The sequence below is a fragment of the Schistocerca nitens genome, chromosome 7, assembly GCF_023898315.1.
Source record: "Schistocerca nitens isolate TAMUIC-IGC-003100 chromosome 7, iqSchNite1.1, whole genome shotgun sequence".
NCBI lineage: Eukaryota > Metazoa > Arthropoda > Insecta > Orthoptera > Acrididae > Schistocerca > Schistocerca nitens.
The window spans coordinates 161,088,791-161,114,050 of record NC_064620.1 but is presented as its reverse complement, the minus strand read 5'-3'; the positions used below and the strand labels follow the sequence as shown (position 1 = coordinate 161,114,050).

The 25,260-nt window shown below is 44.0% G+C and overlaps 1 protein-coding gene across 1 annotated transcript in view; it reads right to left on the bottom strand.

Annotated features, from left to right (window-relative positions):
- Positions 1-24,357, bottom strand: part of LOC126195515 (orexin receptor type 2-like) — a 134,503-nt gene extending 110,146 nt beyond the window's left edge. The window contains exons 1-2 of the mRNA XM_049934142.1: positions 24,322-24,357; positions 6,211-6,358 (exon numbers count right to left, since the gene is read on the bottom strand). Of these exons, the coding sequence (XP_049790099.1) occupies positions 6,211-6,358; positions 24,322-24,357 (184 nt within the window). The remainder of the gene's footprint in view (positions 1-6,210; positions 6,359-24,321) is intronic.
- Between the last annotated feature and the right edge of the window lie 903 nt (positions 24,358-25,260).

Genomic DNA, 25,260 nt, shown 5'->3' with positions numbered 1-25,260 from the left:
AAAGGTTTGTGAGTGCACAAGTGGTGGTTTATGGACTTGCTATATTGTCCGCAAGACTCTTCGATGGTGATTGTGCACCTGCACAGTCGCAACGGATGGCTGCTAGCCATCGCTACAAGGACAACAGTGGGTCTCCACATTTGATGACTCACCAATACCATTATTTCCACAAGGACTGCAGTGGGTCTGCACCTCTGGTGGCCCACCAATACCGTAATCTCTACCAGGACTACAGTGGGTCTGCTCTGTGATGACCTACCTACCAATATTCTTCAAAACTTCGACTGACTCTGTGGTGGGTTTGCTCTGTTGTGGACCATTACCTGTCTGCATGTCGAGAGTCAGCACTGTCTTTCCGTTGGAAGCACAACACTACTTCTTCAAGACTGCATGGAAATCCACTACTGCCGTGTGCATTCTCTTTTACTGCTCAGACTTAGAGAGAGAGAGAGAAAAAAAAACACTGCAATTTTACTGTGATGAATGATCAGGACTGTCGTTATGGACTGTGAGAAAATTTTAGCTTTTGACCAACATTGTATGAATAAGTGTGTGCATTTGATTTCTTTGTTATTGTAATTATGAAAAATTTTTCAAATCTGTATTGGCCACTGCCCAAAACAATTTGTAAAATTTTTTGTGGGGAGCATGGGGGGCTTTGTAAGTAGGCTGTTTAGGTTTTTATATTGGTAACGCCACGTAGCGCTCTGTATGAAAATCACTGGCTGTGCTGTGTGCAGTCTGTGGATGAGTGGCATTGTTGTAATATTCGCTATTGTAGTGTTGGGCTGTTGGCTGTTAACAGCACGTAGCGTTGCGCAGTTGGAGATGAGCCGCTGGCAGTGGTGGATGTGGGGAAGTGAGATGACGGATTTTTGAGAGCGGATGATCTGGACGTGTGTCCATCAGAAACAGTACATTTGTAAGAATGGATGTCATGAACTGCTATATATATTATGACTTTTGAACACTATTAAGGTAAATACATTGTTTGTTCTCTATCAAAATCTTTCATTTGCTAATTATGCCTATCAGTAGTTAGTGCCTTCAGTAGTTTGAATCTTTTATTTAGCTGGCAGTAGTGGCGCTCGCTGTGTTGCAGTAGTTCGAGTAACGAAGATTTTTGTGAGGTAAGTGATTTGTGAAAGGTGTAGGTTAATGGTAGTCAGGGCCATTCTTTTGTAAGGATTATTGAAAGTCAGATTGCGTTGCGCTAAAAAATATTGTGTGTCAGTTTAATGTTGATCAGGATAAGTAAAGAGAGTAATGTCTGAGTACGTTCAATTTTGCTCAGCTGTTTGAAAATCAAATAATGTAAGAGATTTATCAGCACAGTAATTCAATAATTTTTCTAAGGGGACGTTTCAAATGTTCTTCACTTAACGACCCAGAGCAAGGGCGTTTGAATAGAGTTCTCAGGACTATCAGAGAAGCAACATAATACGGAGTAACCTCAGAACTCAATGTGGGACGTACGACGAACGTACCCTTCTGGACGAAATTTGACTTCAATGGGGTACGGCAGAAGACGACCGATGCGAGTGCCTTTCCTAACAGCACGACATCACTTGTGACCGTAGCGGTCACATCCTAGACGAATATAAAACCGTGGGCTGGTCAGATGAGTCACAGTTTCCGTTGCTAAGAGCTGATGGTAGGCCTCGACTATGGCGCAGACGCCACGAAATCGAGGATCCAAGTGGTCAACAAGGCACTGAGCAAGCTGGTAGTGGCTCCGTAATGCTGTAGACTGTGTTTACATGGAATGGCATGAATCTTCTGGGCCAACTGAACCGATCATTGAGTGTAAATTGTTATGTTCGACTACTTGGAGACCATTGGCAGCCATTCATGGACTTCATGTTCCCGAACAATGATGGAATATTTTTGGATAACAACGCATCATGTCACCGGGCTAGAATTGTTCGCGATTGATCTGAAGAACATTCTGGACGATTCGAGCGAATGATTCCGCCATCGAGATCGCCCAACATGAATCCCACCGAACATTTACGGGACATAATCGAGAGGTGATTTCGTGCTCAGAATCCTGCACCGGTAATACTTTCGCAATTATTGGCGGTTATAGAGGAAGCACGGGTCAGTGCTTCTGCAAGGTACTTCCAACGATTTTTTCAGTCTATGCCATGTCGAGTTGCTGCACTACGCCGGGCAAAAAAGACGTTCGACACGAAATTGGTAAGAGGCCAGTAGCTGAGTGGTCAGCGCGACAGAACGTCAATCATAATGGCCCGGGTTCGATTCCCGGCAGGGTCGGAAATTTTCTTCGCTCAGGGACTGGGTGTTGTGTTGCCCTAATCATCATCATTTCATCCCCATCGACACTTAAGTCACCGAAGTGGCGTCAAATCGAAAGACTTGCACCCGGCGAACAGTCTACCCGACGGGAGGCCCTAGTCACATGACATTTACATTTGACACGAAATTATGACGTATCCCATGGCTTTTGTCACCTAAGTGTATTATAGACAGTGTAAGTGCTCTGCTTGAAAATGTCTTGCTAGATATTAGAGACGGAATTTGCTGACAGATTGAAACTGTGTGACTGGCCAAGACTCGATCTGAGGTTCTTTGCCTTGGTCTGCCGACTGAGCAACCCAAGCACGACTCAGGACCCGTCCTCATAGCTTAATTTCCGTCAGTGCTTCTTTTCCTATCTTCCAAACGTCATAGAAGTTCTGAAGCTAAACTTGCAGGAGTAGCACTCCAGGAAGAAATGCCGAGCACTTTCCCGTGAAATGCAAAGGTCCCGAGTTTTAATCAACAAGGAAGATTAATATCATCGCACACTCAACTGCGAGGTGAAAATCTCATTCTAGTAGATATTAGAGGTCGTGTATGGATGCTGCACGACGTTTATCCAGCTCATTCCAAGTCTGATGTGCTCTGAGAACTGAGCAATGAATTTGCTGGAATATAGTTAGGCCGCCAATGTCCTCAGGAATGATCCTCATAGTCGTCCGATTCGATTTAACACCAGTGGATTTCGTTTTGTGTGGTACTTAAAGAATCGTGTTTATGTCGTCGAATCCACAACCCCAGATGTCTTCAAACAGTGCGTCAAGGTTGCTTGTCACTCCACGACAAAATCAACTTTATGTCCAACATGTTGCATCCACCTTTAAAACTTTGAACGTTTCTGGCTCCTTGACTAAAATTGATAGAAATTTTATTTAAATTGCTTTGTACACATTTAGTTTAAATACATTAGCTACGTGACAGAAAAAATTACGTTCTACTTAAAAAATTATAATTCGTTGTAGTAGCTCTGTAAACAATATATATGAACTCCGCAGAAAGAGTAACAATATAAATAAATATACCAGTTATTTATTATTTTGTAAGTTACAGAGAAAAGCTCCTTATCTGAAACACCCTGTATAAGTGTTGCTAGCTTTATAGTACACTCATTTCTGTTCTTTGTGGGTATTTTTGTGTGTGTGTGTGTGTGTGTGTGTGTGTGTGTGTGTGCAAATGTACGTGTATGTGGTTGTGCACATGCATGTGCTTGAATGTGTGCTTTTTTAGTATGAATTGCTGTGTGAAAGCACTTATACTACAGAGTTGGTAAAATTATGTTAATGCAATGGGAGAGTGGCGTGTTACGCTTTGGAGGATGGACACTGCTGAACGTTGAAAGTGGATCAAATAACTGCCAAGGATGTGCAGGAGAGGCAATGGGGGCGAGAGAGAGAACGAGAGAGGGGGCTAGGCATTCAGATGATTGGATTTTTGGTGAAATGTTTGAGTGGAGAGAAAACAAGGTTCCCTATGTGTATCAACGGCAACGGCCTTGCCGCACTGGATACAACGGTTCCCGTCAGATCACCGAAGTTAAGCGCTGTCGGGCATGGCCGGCACTGGGGTGAGTGACCATCCATGCCGTTGTGCGCTGTTGCCATTTTTCGGGGTGCACTCAGCCTCGTGATGCCAATTGAGGAGCTACTCGACCGAATAGTAGCGGCTCCGGTCAAAGAAAACCATCGTAACGACTGGGAGAGCGGTGTGCTGACCACAAGCCCCTCCCATCCGCATCGCTAGCTGACGATGACACGGCGGTCGGATGGTCCCGATGGGCCACTTGTGACCTAAAGACGGAGTGCTGCTGCTGTTATGTGTATCAAGTATCGATGTCATCCCACGGTGTACCAAGGTTGGTAATGGAATGGCAAGTTTCCCTCAGACACCGACAGTTGTTGCACAGGATCTGGCGGACCCAATGGTGTGCGCCCACTGAGCCACACCTCCAGATTCCTACTACGAGCGTCCTCTGCCGCCACAATATAGGAGGCCGACGGCAGCCACTCAGGCCTCTTGTGCTTGAAGCCATTACGCTATGACACCTTCCTTCGTGCTTAGGACAGCGAGCCTCATCCTAGTTGCTATTCTATGAACTGGACTCTAGATCTTGGGGCTTATTTGTAATTAGTCTTCATTCGCTTGGAGAAACAGAAGTAAATCTTCTGTCTGTTGTGTTAACTTGTTCAAAAATTATTCAAATGGCTCTAAGCACTATGGGACTTAACATCAGAGGTCATCAGTCCCCTAGACTTAGAATTACTTAAGCCTAACTAACCTAAGGACATCACACACATCTGTGCCCGAGGCAGGTTTCGAACCAGCGACCGTAGCAGCAGTGCGGTTCCGGACTGAAGCACCTAGAACCGCTCGGCCACAGCGGCCGGCGTTAACTTGTTGACTAATTATTTCTGCTCTTGTGCTTCCCTACAAAGCCTGTTGCCACACCACTCTGTAACCCATCTTTCCTCACCACTGTGCAGGAAGTCGTACACAATACCCCATAAATTATAAAATGAAGTTCTATCAGAATTTTCATAGCCAAGCGAGGCTGGGGAAATGGACAAGTGGGGTATCAAGCTGACCAGTATTAGGTGTAGTTTTGAAAAAAAAAATTAATTGCTTGAAGGTAACCATTGTAACTAAGAAAACATTAACTAGTGGTTCGAGAGAAAATTACGGAATGGATGTTTGCCTAATTTTTATACTCAGACTAAGAGTGGGAAATGTACAAATGCTATAAAACTGAGCAGCCTGAGGTCTAGCGAGAAAAAAGTTTATTTGCTTGAAAGTAATCATGTTAGTTATGAGAAACATAATTAGTGGTTTAAGGGAAAATTTAAGTATTTTAAAAGGAGGTGCTGCTAGCTATGTAAATGAAGTGTCAAAAATTCATCTGTTCAAGTCATAGTAATTTTTGTATTAAAAGTTGCACTGGTGTGATATTTAACTGTGAAAACGGCTTCCTTAAAATCCAGTACAAAAGTCAAGTAATTTTGAGACCAGGAAAGCAAATGAAGTGTCAGAAAGGTCACGCTTTCTGAAAGAAACTTGAAAAGAAAAAAAATAATTGAATAAGAAAATGGTCAAATTTTTTGTGAAATGATTTGTGTAACAGTAAGTAACGAAAAGTTAGGTTATGTTGATCGTCCTGTCCGCTGTTGTGCGGCCTTGACGTATTTCTGTCATCTATGCCCGAAGGCTAATAAAGTTCCACAATTTGTTCTGATTTTCATCTATTGAATAGATTTTCTCTATTAATTGAAGCAATGAGTTTGCCATACACAATTGCTCTTAAAAGGGTTGTCATATATACTTGGTCTTTAAAGGGTTTTCTTTTCTGATTTACTTTTGTGTGTATGATAATTTCCGTGAAAGATCAGACTGTGTTTTTTTATTGTTTATCCTGATGATTTTCAAGTTTATGGAACAAATATTTATAAACTTCGTGTGGAAGATGGCCACACCAAGAAACTTATTAGGCTGGACTACGTGCTCGAGGATGAGAGTGCTAAAGCTGGAAAGCTTAAATGACGTTGTCAGTCGTATTAGATCTTCCAAACTCTGCTTAATTCATCCACTGATTAATGTTCGGTTTAAATAGTTTCATATTCTGTGAATTAGCATGGTGGCAACACTGATGGCGGCCATACTGTAGTGTTATTATTTTTTTCTGGATAATTATAAACAAAAATTACACCAAGTTTGTTTGTCATTGAACCATTCAAATTACCACCTACATGAGGAGTCCAAAGAAGATAAGAAGACGCCATATTCACGAAATTTGAGGATATGACAGTACTGAATAGCGGGCTCGAGTTTATGCCAGCAGTATTGGCCGATCTCAATACGAGCAGATGGCATGCAATGGACGGGGACAGAAGCACTTACCGAAGGCGAGCGACACAAACCAGATGATGCCGATGGCCGTCTTGGCGCGGCTGGTGGTGGAGTTGAAGCGCAGCGGGAAGCAGATGGCGTACCAGCGGTCGATGCTGATGAACGTCAGGGTCAGCACAGACACCGCCACCGACACCGTCTGCAACAGAGAGAGGGACCCGCTGTCGCTCTGATTTGTGTTGCAAAGCGGCACAGCCCGTGGGCGCTGTCTTCGTAAACATCTACCTGAATATCGCTGCACAGTGCATGGCGGATGGTACATCGTACCAATATTAGCAACTTTTATCCTATCACATTCGCATATTGAGCGAGATAAACTGACTGTATGCCTCTGTACGTTCCCTAATCTCTTATCTTTTACTCATGAGCCCTGCGTAAGAAAAATGTTGGTGGCAGCCATAGCACAGTCCGAATCCCGGTTGTTTTAAATTACTGAATTTTTTTACTACTACTTCTACACCTACATGATTACTCTGCAATTCACAACTAAGTACCCTACAGAAGGTTCGTCGAATCACTTTAATGTTACTTCTCTACCGTTCCACTCTGGAACAACTCGCGGCAGAAACGAACACTTAAATCTTTCCATGTGAGCTCTGATTTCACTTATTATGCTGATCATTCCTCCCTATGTAGATGGCTACCAACGAAATATTTTCACACTGTGAGGAGGAAGTTGGTGACTCAGATTTCATGAGAAGATCCTGCAGCAGCGGAAAAAATCATTTCTTTTAATGACTGCTACCCCAAGTCGTATATCATATCCCTAGCACTCTCTCCCTTATTTCGCGAAAATACGAAACGAACTGCCATTTTTTGAAGTTTTCGATGTCCTCCATGTAATGCCATTTCCTCGGACGAGAAATGAAAATCAAAAATTAACTCCAAAATTCCCAAAGATTTCCCCAAAACAAGTTCAAAATTCCGTGAAAAATGAAGAAGCAAACAAATTTCCAGTAAACACTATTATTTGGATATTGACCAATAATTGAATCAGGAATCTAATACTTAGTAATTTATTAACATACGAAAGAAAGATAGGATTCCAGTAAAATCAAACTCAAAATTCAAGATCATAGTAAATCACAAAATCATTATAATTAAAATTCGCAAAGTAGAACCAACTTCCCAAAGAATACTCCGTGTGAGTACTCTCTGAGATTCGTTTGTAATAGCTAAGGATAATTCAGTCCATTGTTACTACGTTACGAGATTTAGCCGAAGCAGGTCATACTTTTGAATGCTCGTATATGTAGGCGCAATTAGATTGTTTTTTCGGACCTGATTATTGCGATCTACTATTACGCAGTGAAACGATACTTTGACTTAAAATATTACGTTATTTAGAATTCAGATAGAGGACTTGCATATATTAGACAGAAGTGACTTTTAATTAGATAACCTGAAGTTAACACTATTTAGGAAGTGAACAATTTCATTCGTAATAACTAATGGACTATGGAACTTGGCGATAGTTACGAAGCATATAATTTATAATTTCCCCTAACACCTGGGAAAGCTTCCTCGCGGCTCTATTGGGAAGTGACTAATATTGTGTAATAAACCAGCATATCGTGTCAATTCACGCATTTATCATTCAAGTTTTACAATATTATAAAAGTGCTGCGATATTATTTGACTGAAGCACTCGGCGTTTATATAGAAACTCCTTGACGTTAGGAATTAATAACACTGTTACGACTGATTATAGATTTGAGGTTACAACCAGTCTATAGGGAATTTGGTGTCGCTGGAACTAATTTGAACTGATCATTACTATTTAAATAGCAACTGATAAACCATCGATTATAAACGATTTAATTACGACATTTGGTGAAGTAAATATCTCACACAAGTCGCGAGTTCAGTTCATCAATGTTCTGTTTGTAACGTCGATACCGATACATAAGAAATAACAATCTCATTGCTCTACCACTGCCAAGACCGAAGATCCGGAGGGACGTTACATCCAGAAGAGGCCGGACAAGAGCAGTGAAAGCAATCTCTTTAGTAGACCTGTTACATTTTCTGAATGTTCTAAAAAATGGTTCAAATGGCTCTGAGCACTATGGGACTCAACTGCTGAGGTCATAAGTCCCCTAGAACTTAGAACTACTTAAACCTAACTAACCTAAGGACATCACACACATCCATGCCCGAAGCAGGATTCGAACCTGCGACCGTAGCGGTCGCGCGGTTCCAGACTGTAGCGCCTAGAACCGCTCGGCCAACCGGCCGGCTTCTGAATGTTCTACCAATTTCTTTCCCCTCCATCGTTCCATTTTAAGTTATTCGTAATTGTAATCCCTAAGTATTTAGTTGAGTTTACAGCTTTTAGATACGTGGGATTTATTGTGTAACCCGAAATTCAGAGGATTCTTTTTAGTATTCATGTGGATGACTTCACATTTTTCGTTATTTAAAGTCAATTACCACTTTTGTCACTTTTTGTATGCTACAGATATGTTGTCGAAATCATTTTGCAGTTCGTTTTGATCATCTGATGGCTTTCAGGACGGTAAATGACAACATAATCTGCAGACACTCTAAGAGGGCAGGTCAGATTGTCTCCTAAATCGTTTATGTAGACCAGCGACAGCAGAGGACCTATAACGCTTCCTTGGGAACACCAGATATTACTTCTATTTTGCTCGATGACTTTCCGTCTGTTATTACGAACTGTGACCTTTTTGACAGCAAACCACGAATCCAGTTGCGCAGCTGAGACTATACGGCATTGACACGTAATTTGATTAGACTTCACGTGTCAGAGACGTTCTAAAAAAAAAAACTACTGGAAATCTACAAATACGGAATCAATTTGAGGTTCCTTGTCGATAGCACTCATTACTTCGTGAGAATAATGAGGTTGTTGTTGTGGTGTCACCGCTAGACACCACACTTGCTAGGTGGTAACTTAAATCGGCCGCGGTCCTGTAGTACATGTCGGACCCGCGTGTCGCCACTATGTAATCGCAAACCTAGCGCCACCACATGGCAGGTCACAAGACAAGGACTTGACCTCGCCCCAGTTGTACGGACGACATAGCTTGCGACAAGACGTATCACGTCTTCCTCTCATTTGCCGAGAGACAGATTAAATAGCCTTCAGCTAGTCCATCGCTACTACCTAGCAAGGCGCCATGTGTATCATTGCTAATTGCTTACTACTATGCAAGAGATGTATTTCAACAAGAACAAGACTACATTAAAGTTAAGTATATTAAAATCTCTCTTCTTTTCTTTATAGTTTTCATCCAGTCTCCTGTTTCAGAATTTACGCCCGTCTGCGTTAGTTTCGCGTGCACCTAGCCACTCATTGTGTCGAGACCTTAGGGAATCGACACAACAATATTTTGGCGCCGAGGAGTGGTGCCGCGCCCACGTTGCAGTCTTTGTGTTATACTTGCTCTAATTTGCTTGTGTCATGGCTTCGCCGCATTCTCCAGATGTACTGTCCGAATTTTTTCGCTTGCAGAATCAGCAGACGCAGGCGTTATTGGAAGCCCTTGGACAGCTCGTCCAGGGTCAACGTGCGCTGCAAACCGATGCGGCGGCAGCCGCTTCATCGCTACCGCAGCCACACAACGCTGTCGCACCGCCATTTAGGCCCTTCGAGGCCACAACCGAGAGCTGGACTGAGTGGGCCGATCAGTTCAACTTCCACCTCACTGCTTATGGAATTCAAGGTAAAGAGCGGCAGCCGTTTTTGCTTTCTTGTGTCGGTGTGTCTACCTACCGTGTGATAGTGAAATTGTTTCCCCGACGCGACGTAGCAACTCTGACCTACGAGGAAATTTTGTCGGCTTTAGATGCCTATTTCAAAGAAACAGTAAATGTAGTTGCCAAACGGTATACGTTTTTTCGTACAAAACGTACGGCCGGTCAGACTAATAGGGAGTGGGTTGCAACTTTGCAAGGCCTTACTAGAGACTGTGCGTTTGCCTGTGAATGTGGCCTCCCATATTCAGATACTATGGTGCGTGATGCAATTGCACAGAACGTTTCTGATGTTCGCATAAGGGAACAGATTTTGAAACTAGTTAATCCCTCCCTGCAACAAGTGATAGACATATTGGACAGGCAAGACACACTTGACTTTGCTCAGGCATCATTTGAAACTTCGCCAGCAGTGTGTCACATTAATCGGCCCGCCCGGCCCGCTGCACGGGACGCTAAGCGGCCCTCGCGCCCGACTTCGCAGCGGCCGCCTAGCTTGCAACCACGTGCGCCGCGTAAGCAAGCAACTGCAGTGAAATCTTGCCCGCGGTGTGCAACTAGACATTCGCGTGAAAATTGCCCGTCACGCCAAGCTATTTGCTTTTACTGTCAAAAGAAAGGACATGTACAAAGTGTTTGCCAGAAAAAGTTAAGATCAGACAATCACACAAATTCCAGGCCCTTGGCTTCGCGCCGGAATCGAACCCAGGACAATCAGGCTCGTGGACCTTCGCCCATGGACATTCATGTAGTTCATGCCCACCCGTCCAGTGACACTTTAGCTAACAGTGACTGTGTTCGTCCCACCCAACGTGTGCGTCGACGTCGCCGGAAAGCCCGTAAAGTCGCAAGTGCTTCTGGACCTGTATCAGTTCAAATTGCACGAGACAGTCGCTCTTGTCGTCAACAAGACAATAAACTTTTTGTGGACTTAGACTTTGCAGGAAAAGTGATACCATTCCAGCTCGATACCGGAGCTGCAGTTTCATTGCTCAATCACGACACGTACAAACAACTGGGCGCCCCGCCATTGCGTGCCGCAAATGTTAAGTTAACTAGTTACTCAGGACAGCATATACCTGTGTTAGGACAGTGCAGCCTTATTGCAACATACAAGGGACAGACAAAACTTGTGTCATTTTATGTTCTTCGTTCCTCTAGTGCAGTGAACTTGTTTGGATTAGATTTGTTTCAATTGTTTAATTTGTCTATAGTAAATCAGGTCCTATCAGTGAATCAGACTGTGCCGTCCGCCAGTGTTTCTAGTCTTTGTGAAGAATTTGCAGACATTTTTGCACCGGGCCTTGGTTGCGCTAAGAACTATGAAGCGCATTTGGAACTGAAAGACAACGCGCAACCAAAATTTTTCAGAGCGCGCAATGTTCCCCACGCATTGCGTGATGAGGTCGCAAAAACATTAGCCGAATTAGAATCTCAAGGTGTAATTGAACGTGTGCAGGCTTCTCTCTGGGCCTCACCCTTAGTAATTTTGCCAAAACCTTCCGGAAAATTGAGACTTTGTGTGGACTTCAAGGCAACTGTGAATCCACAACTTGTGACTGCTACTTTTCCTTTGCCCCGCCCGGAAGATCTTTTTGACAAACTGTGCCCGGGAAAATATTTTTCGAAATTGGACCTAGCAGATGCGTACTTGCAAATACCTGTGGACGAAGAATCCCAGCGCGTCTTAGTGGTAAACACGCATCTTGGCTTGTATCGCTTCAAAAGACTGCCATTCGGGTGTGCATCCGCCCCTGCTTTATTTCAGCAATATTTACAAACTATTTGTGCGTCGGTCCCTACGGCTGCGAACTATCTGGACGATATTGTAATCTCAGGAAAGACAGAAGCAGAACATTTGCAAAATCTCCGAACATTATTTCAGGTATTGCGTCAGAATGGTCTTCGCTTGAGGAAGGACAAATGTGTGTTTTTTGCTCGTGACTTACCGTACCTGGGGCATGTCATAAATGCCCAAGGTATACATCCGAGTCCAGAGCACCTTCGTGCCATTCAGGACTTGCCGTCACCGCAGAACTTAAAACAGCTACAGAGTGTGCTGGGTAAGGTAAATTATTATCACCGATTTGTGCGCAATGCTTCTTCCATTTCAGCTCCGCTTCATCGCTTACGCCGTAAAGGTGTTCCGTTCGTCTGGACGACGGAATGCGAACGCGCCTTTCGCCAGTTGAAATCGGCGTTACTTTCAAATACTTGCCTTACGCCATTCGATCCCCGAAAACCCCTTTTGTTGATGGTAGATGCCTCGGATTTCGGGATCGGTGCTGTGCTTGCGCACAAGGATGGCTCGCATGATCGCCCTATTGCCTTTGCGTCCAAATTGCTCTCATCTGCGCAAAGAAATTATTCACAAATAGAGAAAGAAGCTTTGGCTCTTGTGTTTGGTGTAACAAAGTTTCACGATTTCTTGTATGGTCGTCACTTTACAATCATCACGGACCACAAACCTTTGACATCACTTTTTCATCCGAACAAGCCTGTACCTCCACGTACAGCGCAGAAATTCATTCGCTGGTCTCTTTTTCTCTCGCAGTACCGCTACGATATCTTGTATCGGTCCACTGCTAAGCACGGCAACGCTGATGCGTTGTCCCGTTTGCCTGTTGCTGAGGATAAAGCATTCGATTCTTCCGAACTTGCTTGCATGTTCATTGATTCGGAAGCCGATGACGTGGTCGCATCGTTTCCGATTGATTTTCGTCGTGTAGCTACAGCCACAGCTGCTGACCCTGTCCTTGCTACTGTTTTGCGTTTTGTTGCTACGCAATGGCCCTTGTCAAAGTCACGGATCGAGGATCCTTTGGTTCGCCGTTTTTTTGCTCACAAGGAGAGACTTTTTGTCCGACGTGGTGTTTTGTTGTTGCGTTCCGATAATGATCAATCCCGAGTCGTGGTCCCACGTTCGTTACAGTCCTCTGTCTTAAAGCTTCTTCACCAAGGACATTGGGGTATAGTGCGAACGAAACAGCTTGCTCGTCAGCACTGTACTTGGTTCGGAATCGATGCTGCGATTACGAATATGTGCTCCTCTTGCGTGGCGTGTGCCGAACAACAATCCGCACCGCCGCGGAAATTCTTTGCATGGCCGAAAGCCACTTCCCCTTGGCAACGCTTGCACATCGATTTTGCTGGTCCATTCTGGAATGCTCGATGGTTGGTTGTGGTTGATGCTTTCAGTAATTTTCCTTTTGTTGTCCGGATGTCTTCCACGACGTCTTCTGCCACCATCCAAGCCTTGTCTGCTATCTTTTGCATTGAAGGTCTTCCGCAGACTATTGTTTCCGACAATGGCCCACAATTCATGTCCGCAGAATTTCAGTCGTTCTGCACGGCCAATGGTATTCAACATCTGACATCCGCGCCGTTTTCGCCTCAGTCAAACGGTGCCGCTGAACGATTGGTCCGGACTTTCAAGTCCCAGATGTTGAAATTGAAAGAGTCGCATTCTCGGGAGGACGCTTTGTTGCTCTTTTTGTCTTCGTATCGCTCTCAGCCCCGCGATGGTCGCTCGCCGGCTGAATTGCTCCATGGTCGATCTCATCGAACTCTGATGTCTTTGCTGCATCCGCCACATCAGGTTCCTGTGCAGCGGCAGACTCCTGCTTTTGCTCCTGGCGACGTTGTCTATTATCGCAACTATCGCGGTTCACAGCGTTGGCTCGCAGGGCGCATTCTTCGCTGCCTCGGCCGCGCGATGTATTTGGTTTTGGGGGCCTCTGGTGAGGTGCGTCGGCATCTCAATCAGCTGCGCCTCTGTCGTCGCCTGGGTTCTGCCGCTCCCCGTCTGCTTTCAGCGACGGAGCCGTCAGGTCAGCGCCCTGGGGACCCATCTACTGGCTCGCCTCATCCCCAGGTGTTCCCGACGATGCCTTCCATTTTGCCTCATGGCGTCGCGCCGCCGCAGCCGCCGCCGGCGCCGCCAGCAGCGGACGCTTCGCTGCTGCCGCCTCGCGCCTCCCTGGGTCACGCGCCGCCGCTCGCTTCCCGTGACCAGCCGTCCTCCGCCATGGACCTCTTGCCCGCTCCGGACCAGATGTCGTCTTCGCCCGTCGGGTGCTCCGACCACATGGAGGTCGACCCTTCTGTCTCATTACGTGCGCATACACCTCATGTTGACGTGCACCCTGGACTAGGTTTGCAGGCGTTTCCTAGCTCCCCTCGGACCGAATGGCCGGGTGCGGGTGGCACAGCCTCGCCTGTTGTTAGGCTCCCCACCTCATCGCATACGTCAACATGGGGTCCTCCCCACGGCGGGCGGAAGCCTTATCTCACGACCGTTCGCCGATTTGCGGGGGAGGAATGTGGTGTCACCGCTAGACACCACACTTGCTAGGTGGTAACTTAAATCGGCCGCGGTCCTGTAGTACATGTCGGACCCGCGTGTCGCCACTATGTAATCGCAAACCTAGCGCCACCACATGGCAGGTCACAAGACAAGGACTTGACCTCGCCCCAGTTGTACGGACGACATAGCTTGCGACAAGACGTATCACGTCTTCCTCTCATTTGCCGAGAGACAGATTAAATAGCCTTCAGCTAGTCCATCGCTACTACCTAGCAAGGCGCCATGTGTATCATTGCTAATTGCTTACTACTATGCAAGAGATGTATTTCAACAAGAACAAGACTACATTAAAGTTAAGTATATTAAAATCTCTCTTCTTTTCTTTATAGTTTTCATCCAGTCTCCTGTTTCAGAATTTACGCCCGTCTGCGTTAGTTTCGCGTGCACCTAGCCACTCATTGTGTCGAGACCTTAGGGAATCGACACAACAGTTGTGTTTGACAAGAATGATGTTTTCTGAGTCTGTGCTGGCTGTTTGTCAATAAATCGTTTTCTCTGCGGTTATTCTTAATGTTCGAACAATATATATCTTCCAAAGTCCTGCTGCAAAGTGACATTAGTGGTATTGGTCTGTAATTCAGTGAATTACTATTATTTATTTTAATGGGTATTGGTGTGACTTGTATAACTTTCCAGTTTTTGGGTACCGATCTTTCTACGAGCGAGCGGTAGTATACTATACCTAAGTACGGAGCTATTGTATCAGCATACTCTGAAAGGAACCTGACTAGTATACAATGCCTTTCTTGTTTTAAGCTGCTTCACTACATCAAGAATATCCACTACTTCTAGGTTACTCATGTTTACAGTTGTTCTCGGTGAGGATTCTGGAATATTTACTTAGTCTTATTTTGCGAAGGAATTTCGGAAAATCCTCTTTAGTAACTCTGCTTTAGTGGCATTGCCATCAATAATATCACCACTGTTATTCCGCAGTAAAGGTATTGATTGCGTCTTGTCACTCGCGTGCTTTATACACGACCAGAATCTCTTTGGGTTTTCTGCCAGATTTCGAGACAAAGGTTTGTTGCGAAAACTATTAAAAGAGTCTCTCACTGAAGTTCGTGCTACATTTAGAGCTTCAGTAAAACTCGACTTTCTCTCAAGGACTGCCGTTTACCTTACCCGACAATTTCTGTCACACTTTCGTATATGCTATACGGATGTATTACGATCCTACCAGGACGCTTCTGAATTAATTCGAAGGCTGTTGCCATGCCCAAATATTGGAACAGAACTGGGTGCGTCTGCATTTTGTATGACTTTTCCCTTAGAGATGAACCGCACTGTCGCGGAGACCTTCCAACAAGCCCTCCATTCACCTTCGCTAATACTAATTTTACGTCATCGTCCCATTTAATATGGTTTCTTAGGGTTACCCATAAATGCGAGGTCTATTTTTTTTTTCGAGATCCGATTGGTCACGACATTAAAACTACAGTGAAAATCCGATGAAGCTCTGTGTAGATGTGTTGTGCAGTGTCTCCAGTGAGGCCGCCGATCGCCTCACGTCACACCCTTCAATTCTGAGCCCACAGTGAGCGCGTTAAGATGCCTAAAGCAACAGAGCTTCCCGCCAAGTGTGAAGAGTGTGCTCTCGTTCGATTTCTTCTAGCTGAGGGTTGCCCACGTAACGTAATTGTCATGCGTTACAGGAAAGTGCGGAAACAGTGCAGAAACTGAAGCCAGCCGTACAGAAGTTCATGATGCAGGTGGTTAGGAAAGAAAGCCAGTATTAGGCGATGGTCTTGTTCAGCGAGTGGAACATGCGATACAAGAAAATCTACTACTAAGGGCAATTCAGAACAAACGAAGAGCAATTTTTTCATCAGGCACTGATGAAAATGCTCAGCTGCACACTGCAGCTGCAACAAAGACGCACTTGCAACATTCTCGATTGGAAGGCTTTGATCTCCCACCACATAGCCACCACACATATACTTGGCTTCCTTTGATTTCATCTCTTCGGTCACACGAACCGCCAGCTATGAGGACAGCATTTTTGCGCAAACTACAGATCAGCGTAGAGAATTAGCAGAAAGCACAGGTGGTTGCCTTCTATGAAGAGGGTATTGAAGGTTGTTACCACGCAGACAGGTGTCTAAGCTGGAGCATCGACTATGTAGAAAAGTAGCTGGGAGCTGTAGCCAAGTGTTGCCAGTAAAAGTTTTTTTTATATTCAATGTGGTTTCCATTTATCTAGTGATAGGATCTTGAAAAACAAGATAGCCGTCTTAAATATTTTGTGTGATGTTCATCAAAAATCGTGTAATCAGATGCTATATGGTTATTTAATTGCTATCGGCGTTGTTTTATTTTTACCCTTATTTGAAGGGAACCGGCATTTATTAAATCAAGTGGAAATTTTGTCGAAGTCTTTCTGCAATTCCTTACGCACTTGACTCGCATTCGGGAGGACGACGGTTCAAACCCGCATACGCCTATCCTGATTTAGGTTTTCCGTGATTTCCCTAAATCACTTCAGGCAAATGTCGGGATGGTTCCTTTGAATGGGCACTGCCGACTTCCTTCCCCATCCTTCCCTAAGGGGATGGGACCGATTACCTCATTGTTTGGCCCCTTCCGCTAAACCAACCGGCCGACGATAATTTGCTGTACACAATTACAACGCCACCGAACATTCGAATAGTGCTGCTGAATCTGTCAGATAGATCGTTAAGACAGGGTATTACAAAATCTTTGCTTCAAAGTTCTATGGGTGATCACATCGTGGGGAACAACTTTTGTTTGACATGAAATGTTCGCTGACATTTTCTGTCGATGGTGGGCGTCCTTTTGTATTGCTTTTGCAACTATTTAAAAAAACGCAGTTGATATCCGTTTGACCTAGGGCAGCGCCATCTAGCGGGCCAGCCATAGCGCCATCTGGTTTCCCCCTTCAAGCTAGACAAGTTTCGTTTTTTTTTTAGTTTTTTCGTTTGACGCTTATTTCGTCAGATATTTGACCCGGTCACGATCAATGGACCACCCTGTATATTGAAAACATTAGAATGGCTCTTACGATTGCTTTGGGGCACAACCGGAGCCACTTTCGCTTCTCTAGAACATTCACAGTATAATATTACGTATGAGGTTCTGTAAGGGGCAGTCAAGTGAAAACGAAACAAATGGAAAGAAGTAAGTAAACTATTAGTTCAAAAAATGTTCAGATGTGTGTGAATTTCTAAGGGACCAAACTGCTTAGATTATCGGTCCCTAGACTTACACACTACTTAAACTAACTTATGCTAAGAACAACACAAACACCCATGCCCGAAGGAGGACTCGAACCTCCGGTTCAAATGGTTCAAATGGCTCTGAGCACTATGGGACTCAACTGCTGAGGTCATTAGTCCCCTAGAACTTAGAACTAGTTAAACCTAACTAACCTAAGGACATCACAAACACCCATGCCCGAGGCAGGATTCGAACCTGCGACCGTAGCGGTCTTGCGGTTCCAGACTGCAGCGCCTTTAACCGCACGGCCACTTCGGCCGGCCGAACCTCCGGTGGGAGCTATTATTTCAAAAGTAATCGCGGAACTGTTAGTACAATTACCTCACTATGGGGCAAGGAGGTAAATACCGTCATGGAAAAATGTTTGAAGTTGCCTACGGAAATATGATTGTACACAGGCGTGTATCTCTAAGTCCGAAGCAAACCGACAGCCACGACTGTCTTTCTTCAGTGATCCAAACATATGGAACTCGCACGGGGAAAGATCGGGACTGTTCGAAGGATATGTATGGACTTCCAAGCCAAACTGCTGCGGCACAGTCGAAACAACTTTTTCAACGTATCGCATGCACTACCGTGCAACAGAATGATATCGTTCTTCAACATTCACGAGCGTTTGGTTCAAATGGTTCAAATGGCTCTGAGCACTAATGGACTTAACATCTGAGGGCATCAGTCTCCTAGAACTTAGAACTACTTAAACCTAACTAACCTAAGGACATCACGCACATCCATGCCCGTGGCAGGATTCGAACCTGCGACCGTAACGGTAGCGCGGTTCCGGACTGAAACGCCTGAACCGCGCGGCCACCGCGGCCGGCTCGGGCGTTTGGACTTGATGGCGCGCTACAATTTCTGCAAAATGTCTACGTACCGCCGTGCGTTAACTCTGGCATCGCTTTCCAGAAAGTCAATGAGCAGTAGTCCCCTGCAGTCAAAGAAAAGGCTCATCATGACTCTCCCGGAGCTGATGTGCACGTCTTTGGATGTTTTCCAGTGGGTATGAATCCATATGCTTCCATTCTTGGCGCTCATGCTTGCTCTACGGCCCAAAATGATGACACAGCGCGGGAAGGAAACGATTTTCTTCACTATGATGCCATTCCAGGTGATACAGTGATGTCGACATTCTCTTCAACTACTGCTCCTCCGTCAGGGTTTGGGGAACACATTTTATGGAACTTCATATGTTCAGATGATGGCGTGAGTGATACCGTGACACCTAACATGAGCTGAATGTTTCCGACCGACCGCTTCGGTCATTTATTCCGGCAGCATCCATTGCAGCAATGACAGATTTGGTAATGACACTAAGAGCCTGTCCTGGCCGACTGCTGTCTTTCAAAGACACCAGAAATCTTTTATTCCACGCAAAAACACGCGCACATGACATATCGTGTTCCCTACACACAGCAGTCGTTTGGGAACGACTTTCACTTCCTGACATCTCCTGCAGTCAGAAACAGCACTACACCTCGTCGTTCGTCTTTCAAGGCCTCCCTAGTGAAGTTCGACGTTCACTCTACTCGCTAACCTCACGTCGAGCACGTGAAACAGACAAACAGCACAGCTGTGAATGTTCGCGCTGTTCCTTCTCGATTCCCAATAGTGACGGCTCCTAAACACACACCTACCTACACTATGTGATCAAAAGTATCCGAACACCCCCAAAAACATACGTTTTTCATATTAAATGCATTGTGCTGACACCTACTGCCAGATACTCCATATCAGCGACCTCGGTAGTCACTAGACATTGTGAGCGAGCAAAATGAGATGCTCCGCGGATCCCACGGACTTCGAACGTGGTCTGGTGATTGGGTGTAACTTGTGTCATACGTCTGTAAGCGAGATTTACACACTCCTAAACATCCCTAGTTCCACTGTTTCCGATGTGATAGTGAAGTGGTAACGTGAAGGGACACGTACAGCACAAAAGCGTACAGGCCGACCTCGTCTGTTGACTGACAGAGATCGCCGACAGTTGAAGAGGTTCGTATTGTGCAATAGGCAGACATCTATCCAGACCATCACACAGGAATTCCAAACTGCATCAGGATCCACTACAAGTACTATGACAGTTATGCGGGAGGTGAAAAAATTTGGATTTCATGGTCGAGCGGTTGCTCATAAGCTACACAATACGCCGGTAAATGCCAAACGACACCTCGCTCGGTCTAAGGAGCATAAAGATTGGACGACTGAACAGTGTAAAAACGTTTTGTGGAGTGCCGAATCACGGTACACAACGTGGCGGTCCGATGGCAGGGTGTGGGTATGGCGAATGCCCGGTGAATGTCATCTGCCAGCTTGTGTAGTGCCAACGGTAAAATTTGGAGGCTTTGGTGTTATGGTGTGGTCGTCTTTTACTTTGAGGGGGCTTACACCCCTTGTTGTTTTGCGTGGCACTATCACAGCACACGCCTGCATTGATGTTTTAAGTTCCTTCTTGCTTCGCACTGTTGAAGAGCAATTCGGGGACGGCGATTGCATCTTTCAACACGATCAAGCACCTGTTGATAATGCACGGCTTGCGGCGTAGTGGTTACATGACAGTAACATCCCTGTAATGGACTGGCCTACGCAGAGTCCTGACCTGAAGCCTATAGAACACCTTTAGGATGCTTTGGAACGCCGACTTCGTGCCAGGCCTCACCGACCGACATCGATACTTCTCCTCAGTGCAGCACTCCGTGAAGAATGGGCTGCCATTCCCCAAGAAACCTTCCATCACCTGATTGAACGTATGCCTGCGAGAGTGGAAGCTGTCGTCAAGGTTAAGGGGTGGGCAAACACTATATTGAATTCCAGCATTACCGATGGAGGGCGCGATGAACTTGTAAGTCATTTTCAGTCAGGTGTCCGGATACTTTTGATCACATAGTGTATGTTACTAACGTCCGCGCCAAGCTCGTGATATAACGTCTCGTTTTCATTTGACTGTCCCTTATATTTGTCAAATATTCGCCGAACCAATCATATGTGTTAGTAGTTGACTATGTGGTATATTGTCGAACGCCTTATGGCAGCCTGGAAAGAGAGAATCTATCCAATCACCTGCATGTACCGTTTACCTGTTTAGAAGACGTTGCTCGTGTTTGGCATGAGCGCTTTCTTTTTTTTTTTCCAAGACTTCGTTCATGTTTTTCGCATGAGGCTTTTTTTTTTTTTTTTTTAAAGAGAAAGAGAGATAAACTTGTTTGCCTCAAGAACGTTATAGTTTCTTAGCTTAGTGTAAGCTCTAGGGTACTCCTGTATACGGACGTCAGTGATATTGTCCTATAATTTTGTGCTTACCCTTTCTGTAAACAGGAGCGATCTGAGCTCTTTTCGTCACACTCGTCACACGGGACGAATCACTGCGGAACCGATTCTCGAGGGAGCAATAAATACAAAACCCAATCGGAATTCCTTCACGCCTTGAAGCCTTGCTCGCTTTCACGATTTTCTATTATCTTCAATACCAGTGATCCTACTATCGATATCAGCCATTTGTGAGTCTTTTTTGGGGTAAAAAGTTGCTACGGTAGTAGCCTCTTGTGTGTAAACATATTGAAACATAAAATTTAAAATTTCTGTTTACTGTCCGTTGTCTTCAGCTTCGACGCCAATCAGATTCGCGAGCGACTGAGTGGTGGGTTTGGGTCCGTTCATTGTCTTTACATGCGTCCAGAACTTTGTAGGTATTTCTGATCAATCTTTGTCAGGGTCTAACTGTGACAATTATTGTGGGGCTCACGCATGGCCGTTTTTACATACGGCTCCAAGTATTAACATCGTAAGTCCAAAAATGGGTAATTGAGTTACGATGCTCGGCAGAATTGTTGCCTCCGTACTTTTCCCCTGTATAAGTATCGTATATCTAGCGCCGCAACTTAAGCAGCAATAGCAATCTTCAGAATATCGTAAGTCAACTAAGGGGCTCTTTCACCAACGATAATGATCGCAAGTTATGTTACGATGTTTTTCCTGGGAGAATTGTACAAAAATGGTTGAAATGGCTCTGAGCACTATGGGACTTAACTTCTAAGGTCATCAGTCCCCTAGAACTTAGAACTAATTAAACCTAACCTAAGGACATCACACACATCCATGCCCGAGGCAGGATTCGAACCTGCGACCGTAGCGGTCTCGCCGTTCCAGACTGTAGCGTCTAGAACCGCTCGGCCACTACGGCCGGCCGGAGAATTGTAGCGGAACAAATATCGTAAGTGTAGCTACGATGTTTGTACAGGGAAATTTTACTGTGTAGATGCATGCGATGTTTTTCACTCGCCCATTAAGTTGGTAGCATTGTCGTCCCAGGTTGTTTGTAGCCAACAATAAGTGTGTTCATTGTAGATGTGGTCATCAGTACGAGTATAACCAGTTATTTCACTTAGCACATTAATTGATAAACATCTGTGTGAACGGGTTCCGAGTGTGCTGCTTTTGTAATTAGTATCATTTATTACGTTTTTGGATAACTATGTACTCAAGTAGAGCATTAAAAATAATGGACATGGTTCTCAACCCAACGAAAGATGATGAACGTAAGTACTCATTTTCTTTTATTGTATCAATGATAAAGAATTTACTTTCGTATATACAATTGAAAAACTGGAAAAGCCCGGAAATTCTATAGACAACAAAAATAATTACGATTTATCGTTTTATATACAAATTAAAATATTTTTCGTAAATTTTTGGCTGCAGTTCTTTTTAGCGCTACAAATAATTTGTGTTGTCGCAATAACAATTATTGTTTGATGCCATTCGCGTCTTTCTACAGGAGACGGAAGTGCAAATAAAAGGGAACCACTTCTCACTGATGCCGGGTGCTCTAGTTCGTGGTTTTCTAATGTCCGTCCCAATAATGGCACAGCTGAAGTGATGACACCAGGAAATAATTCAAAATTAATTGATACATCGTGTTTGGATAATAGTGATGACTCTGTTGCTGATCCTGACTTCGAGGCCACAACATCTGATGATTCATCAAGCAGCAGTGATGAGAAGGAACAAAAGAAAAAAAGTTCAAAGGGAAACATAACAAAGACCAAAAGGTTTCTGTAGCATAGTACATTTCGCAAAACAATATAATATAGGTATTTTATTTTAAAATTACGCATTTTCATTGCAGGAGAAATCTCCTTACAAACTACTGGGCAACGCTTAAATCTTTCTCCATCCATATCCACAGCGGAACGTAATACAACCATATCCTCACCAAACACTGTTAGCACACGACGATGTGAAAATAAGGATAAAAAGACCCGTAAAAGGAGTAGGAACCCAGCTTTATGGACAGTAAATAGAGCAAAAGAATCTCTCAACAGAGGTTTTGAACACATTGGTCGAAAAGGTGCTGAAATAAAAGCAAGAGTGATGAAGCCTGGATGCGATCCTAACTTATGCCGACTAAAATGTCGTAACAAGTTAACTCAAAAAATCAGGCAGGATATTTTTGAACAATTCTGGCAGATGGGGGATCATAGCAGACAACGAGAGTTCGTCTGTTGACATGTGAAAAATGTAAGCAGAAAAAAGATTCGAAATGTGGCAGAATCAAGAAGAAAATTTTCAAGACAGTATTCTATAATAGTCGATGGGAATATCATTAAGGTGTGTCAGAAAATATTTCTGCACACTATCTCTATTACAGATATGTGGGTGAGAACTGCCATGCAAAAACTGAGAACAGATGGAATTCTGTCACCTGAAATGAGAGGAAAGCATTCCAGATGGGGAAATACAATAGGGCCTCAAATAAAGGAGTCAGTGCGAGAGCATATAAACAGCTTTCCTTGTGTAGAGTCACATTACACAAGAAAAGAAACAAACAGAAAATACCTTGATGCAGAACTGAGCATTGCAAAAATGCACAGAATGTACCAGGAATGGATCAAGGAAAGAAAATATGCCACCATATATCCTGCCACATTAAGGCAATACACTGATATATTCAACCAAGAATATAATTTGTCATTCTTTCGGCCTAAAAAGGATGGGTGTGAACTATGTGAGCTTTACGATAGTTCCTCTGGAGAGGAGAAAGCAAAGTTGGAAGACAAATGCATGTCTCACATTGACAATAAAACTATTGTCAGGGATCCGAAAGAAAAAGACAAAATGAGTTCAGTCTCGGACAAGTCCATTATTAGTGCATGTTTCGATCTGCAGAAAGTGTTGGCTACTCCTCAGTGTGAAGTGAGCCTTTACTACTACAAACGGAAATATTCCACCTAAAATTTTACAGTATACGACATGGGAAACAAGGAAGGGCATTGCTATGTTTGGCATGAGGCCATTGCCCGCCGTGGTCCAAATGAAATAGATAGCTGTCTTTACCATTTCTAGCAGATGAAAGCTTGCAAAGGTGGAAAAAATTCAACCTGTACTCTGATAGCTGTGGAAGCCAAATTAGGAACAGATTCCTATTATGTATGCTCGTCATTGCTTCTATTAAGTTTGGCATTTCAATCACACATCGCTTTCTAGAACGAGGTCACTCCCAGAATGAAGGTGACTCAGTGAACGCTCTGATCGAAAGAAGAAAGAAGAATCAATCATTGTACGTTCCGGAACAATGGGTCACTTTAATGAGAATGAGTAAGGTCACTGGAAAGTCATACACAGTTAATGAAATGAGTCAGGACTTAATTTACGACTTCAAGAAAGTAGTGCAGAAGCAACAGTGGATGTATGTCACTAATCAAAATAATGTGATGTGGAGTAAAGTACGGGAAATTGCTGTCCTTGAAGGCTGACCATACGAAGTGTACTTTAAGTACACTTACCAGGAAGAAGCAAAGTGTATCTTCGTCCAGAAGCATTCTAGAGGACGACAGTTATCATCCTGCGAAATTCTTGAACAGGCATATCACGGAATCTTACCGATCAGTGAACTGAAGTTGAAGGATCTCTTGTCCTTATGTGACAGCAAGTGCATCCCAAGTGTTTATCATCCATTTTATCAAAGCCTGGTTTCAACACAAACTGGTACACCAGAACAACATGACAATGATGTGTCAAGTGCAGACGAATGAAGAGCTATTGTCAAAAGTGCTCAAAAAATTTTAATACCTTATTTAGTCAGTTTTTGCTATCGTAAAGCAATTGTAACGCAACTTAGATAGAAATATTCTGTATATTTTTCCAGAGAAAAACATAGGAAGTCCGAAAACTATACTTTTGGAAAAGGGTGGAGCACATTAGTATAGTACATTTAAATCTCTTCATTTATAGCTGTTTACCTGTAAAGTTTCATTACAATTTAAATAAATTCTGGTTTACATTGTTTACTTAAACTTTTCTTTGCTTCTCCTGTAAAACTGACAATTTTGTGTTACGATGTTAATATTTGGGCCGTCGATATGCACAAGTTGCTATCAAATTTTCAGTGAGCCTGAAATCTGTTTTGTAGAAGTATAGTATTATCTGTTTTCGCAACCAAAGCTTCTGCTGCCGACAGTCAATAGGAAAGACAATGAGTAACCTGTAAGATACAAGATCAGATCTTGTACTTAGTTCAGCTCTTGGAATAGCATGGATCGAAATATACAGTAGTATCAAACCTCTGTCTTATAACATGTAAAGGATGGCTTTTCACGAAGACACAAATGTACAATTTGTCAAGCAATCAACGCTACCACCTGACGATGGGCTCAGGCCTGAAACTAGTAACGGTACAAAAAAATCACTTCCAAGAATCTTGAGATGGTTTCATTATTTCCTGC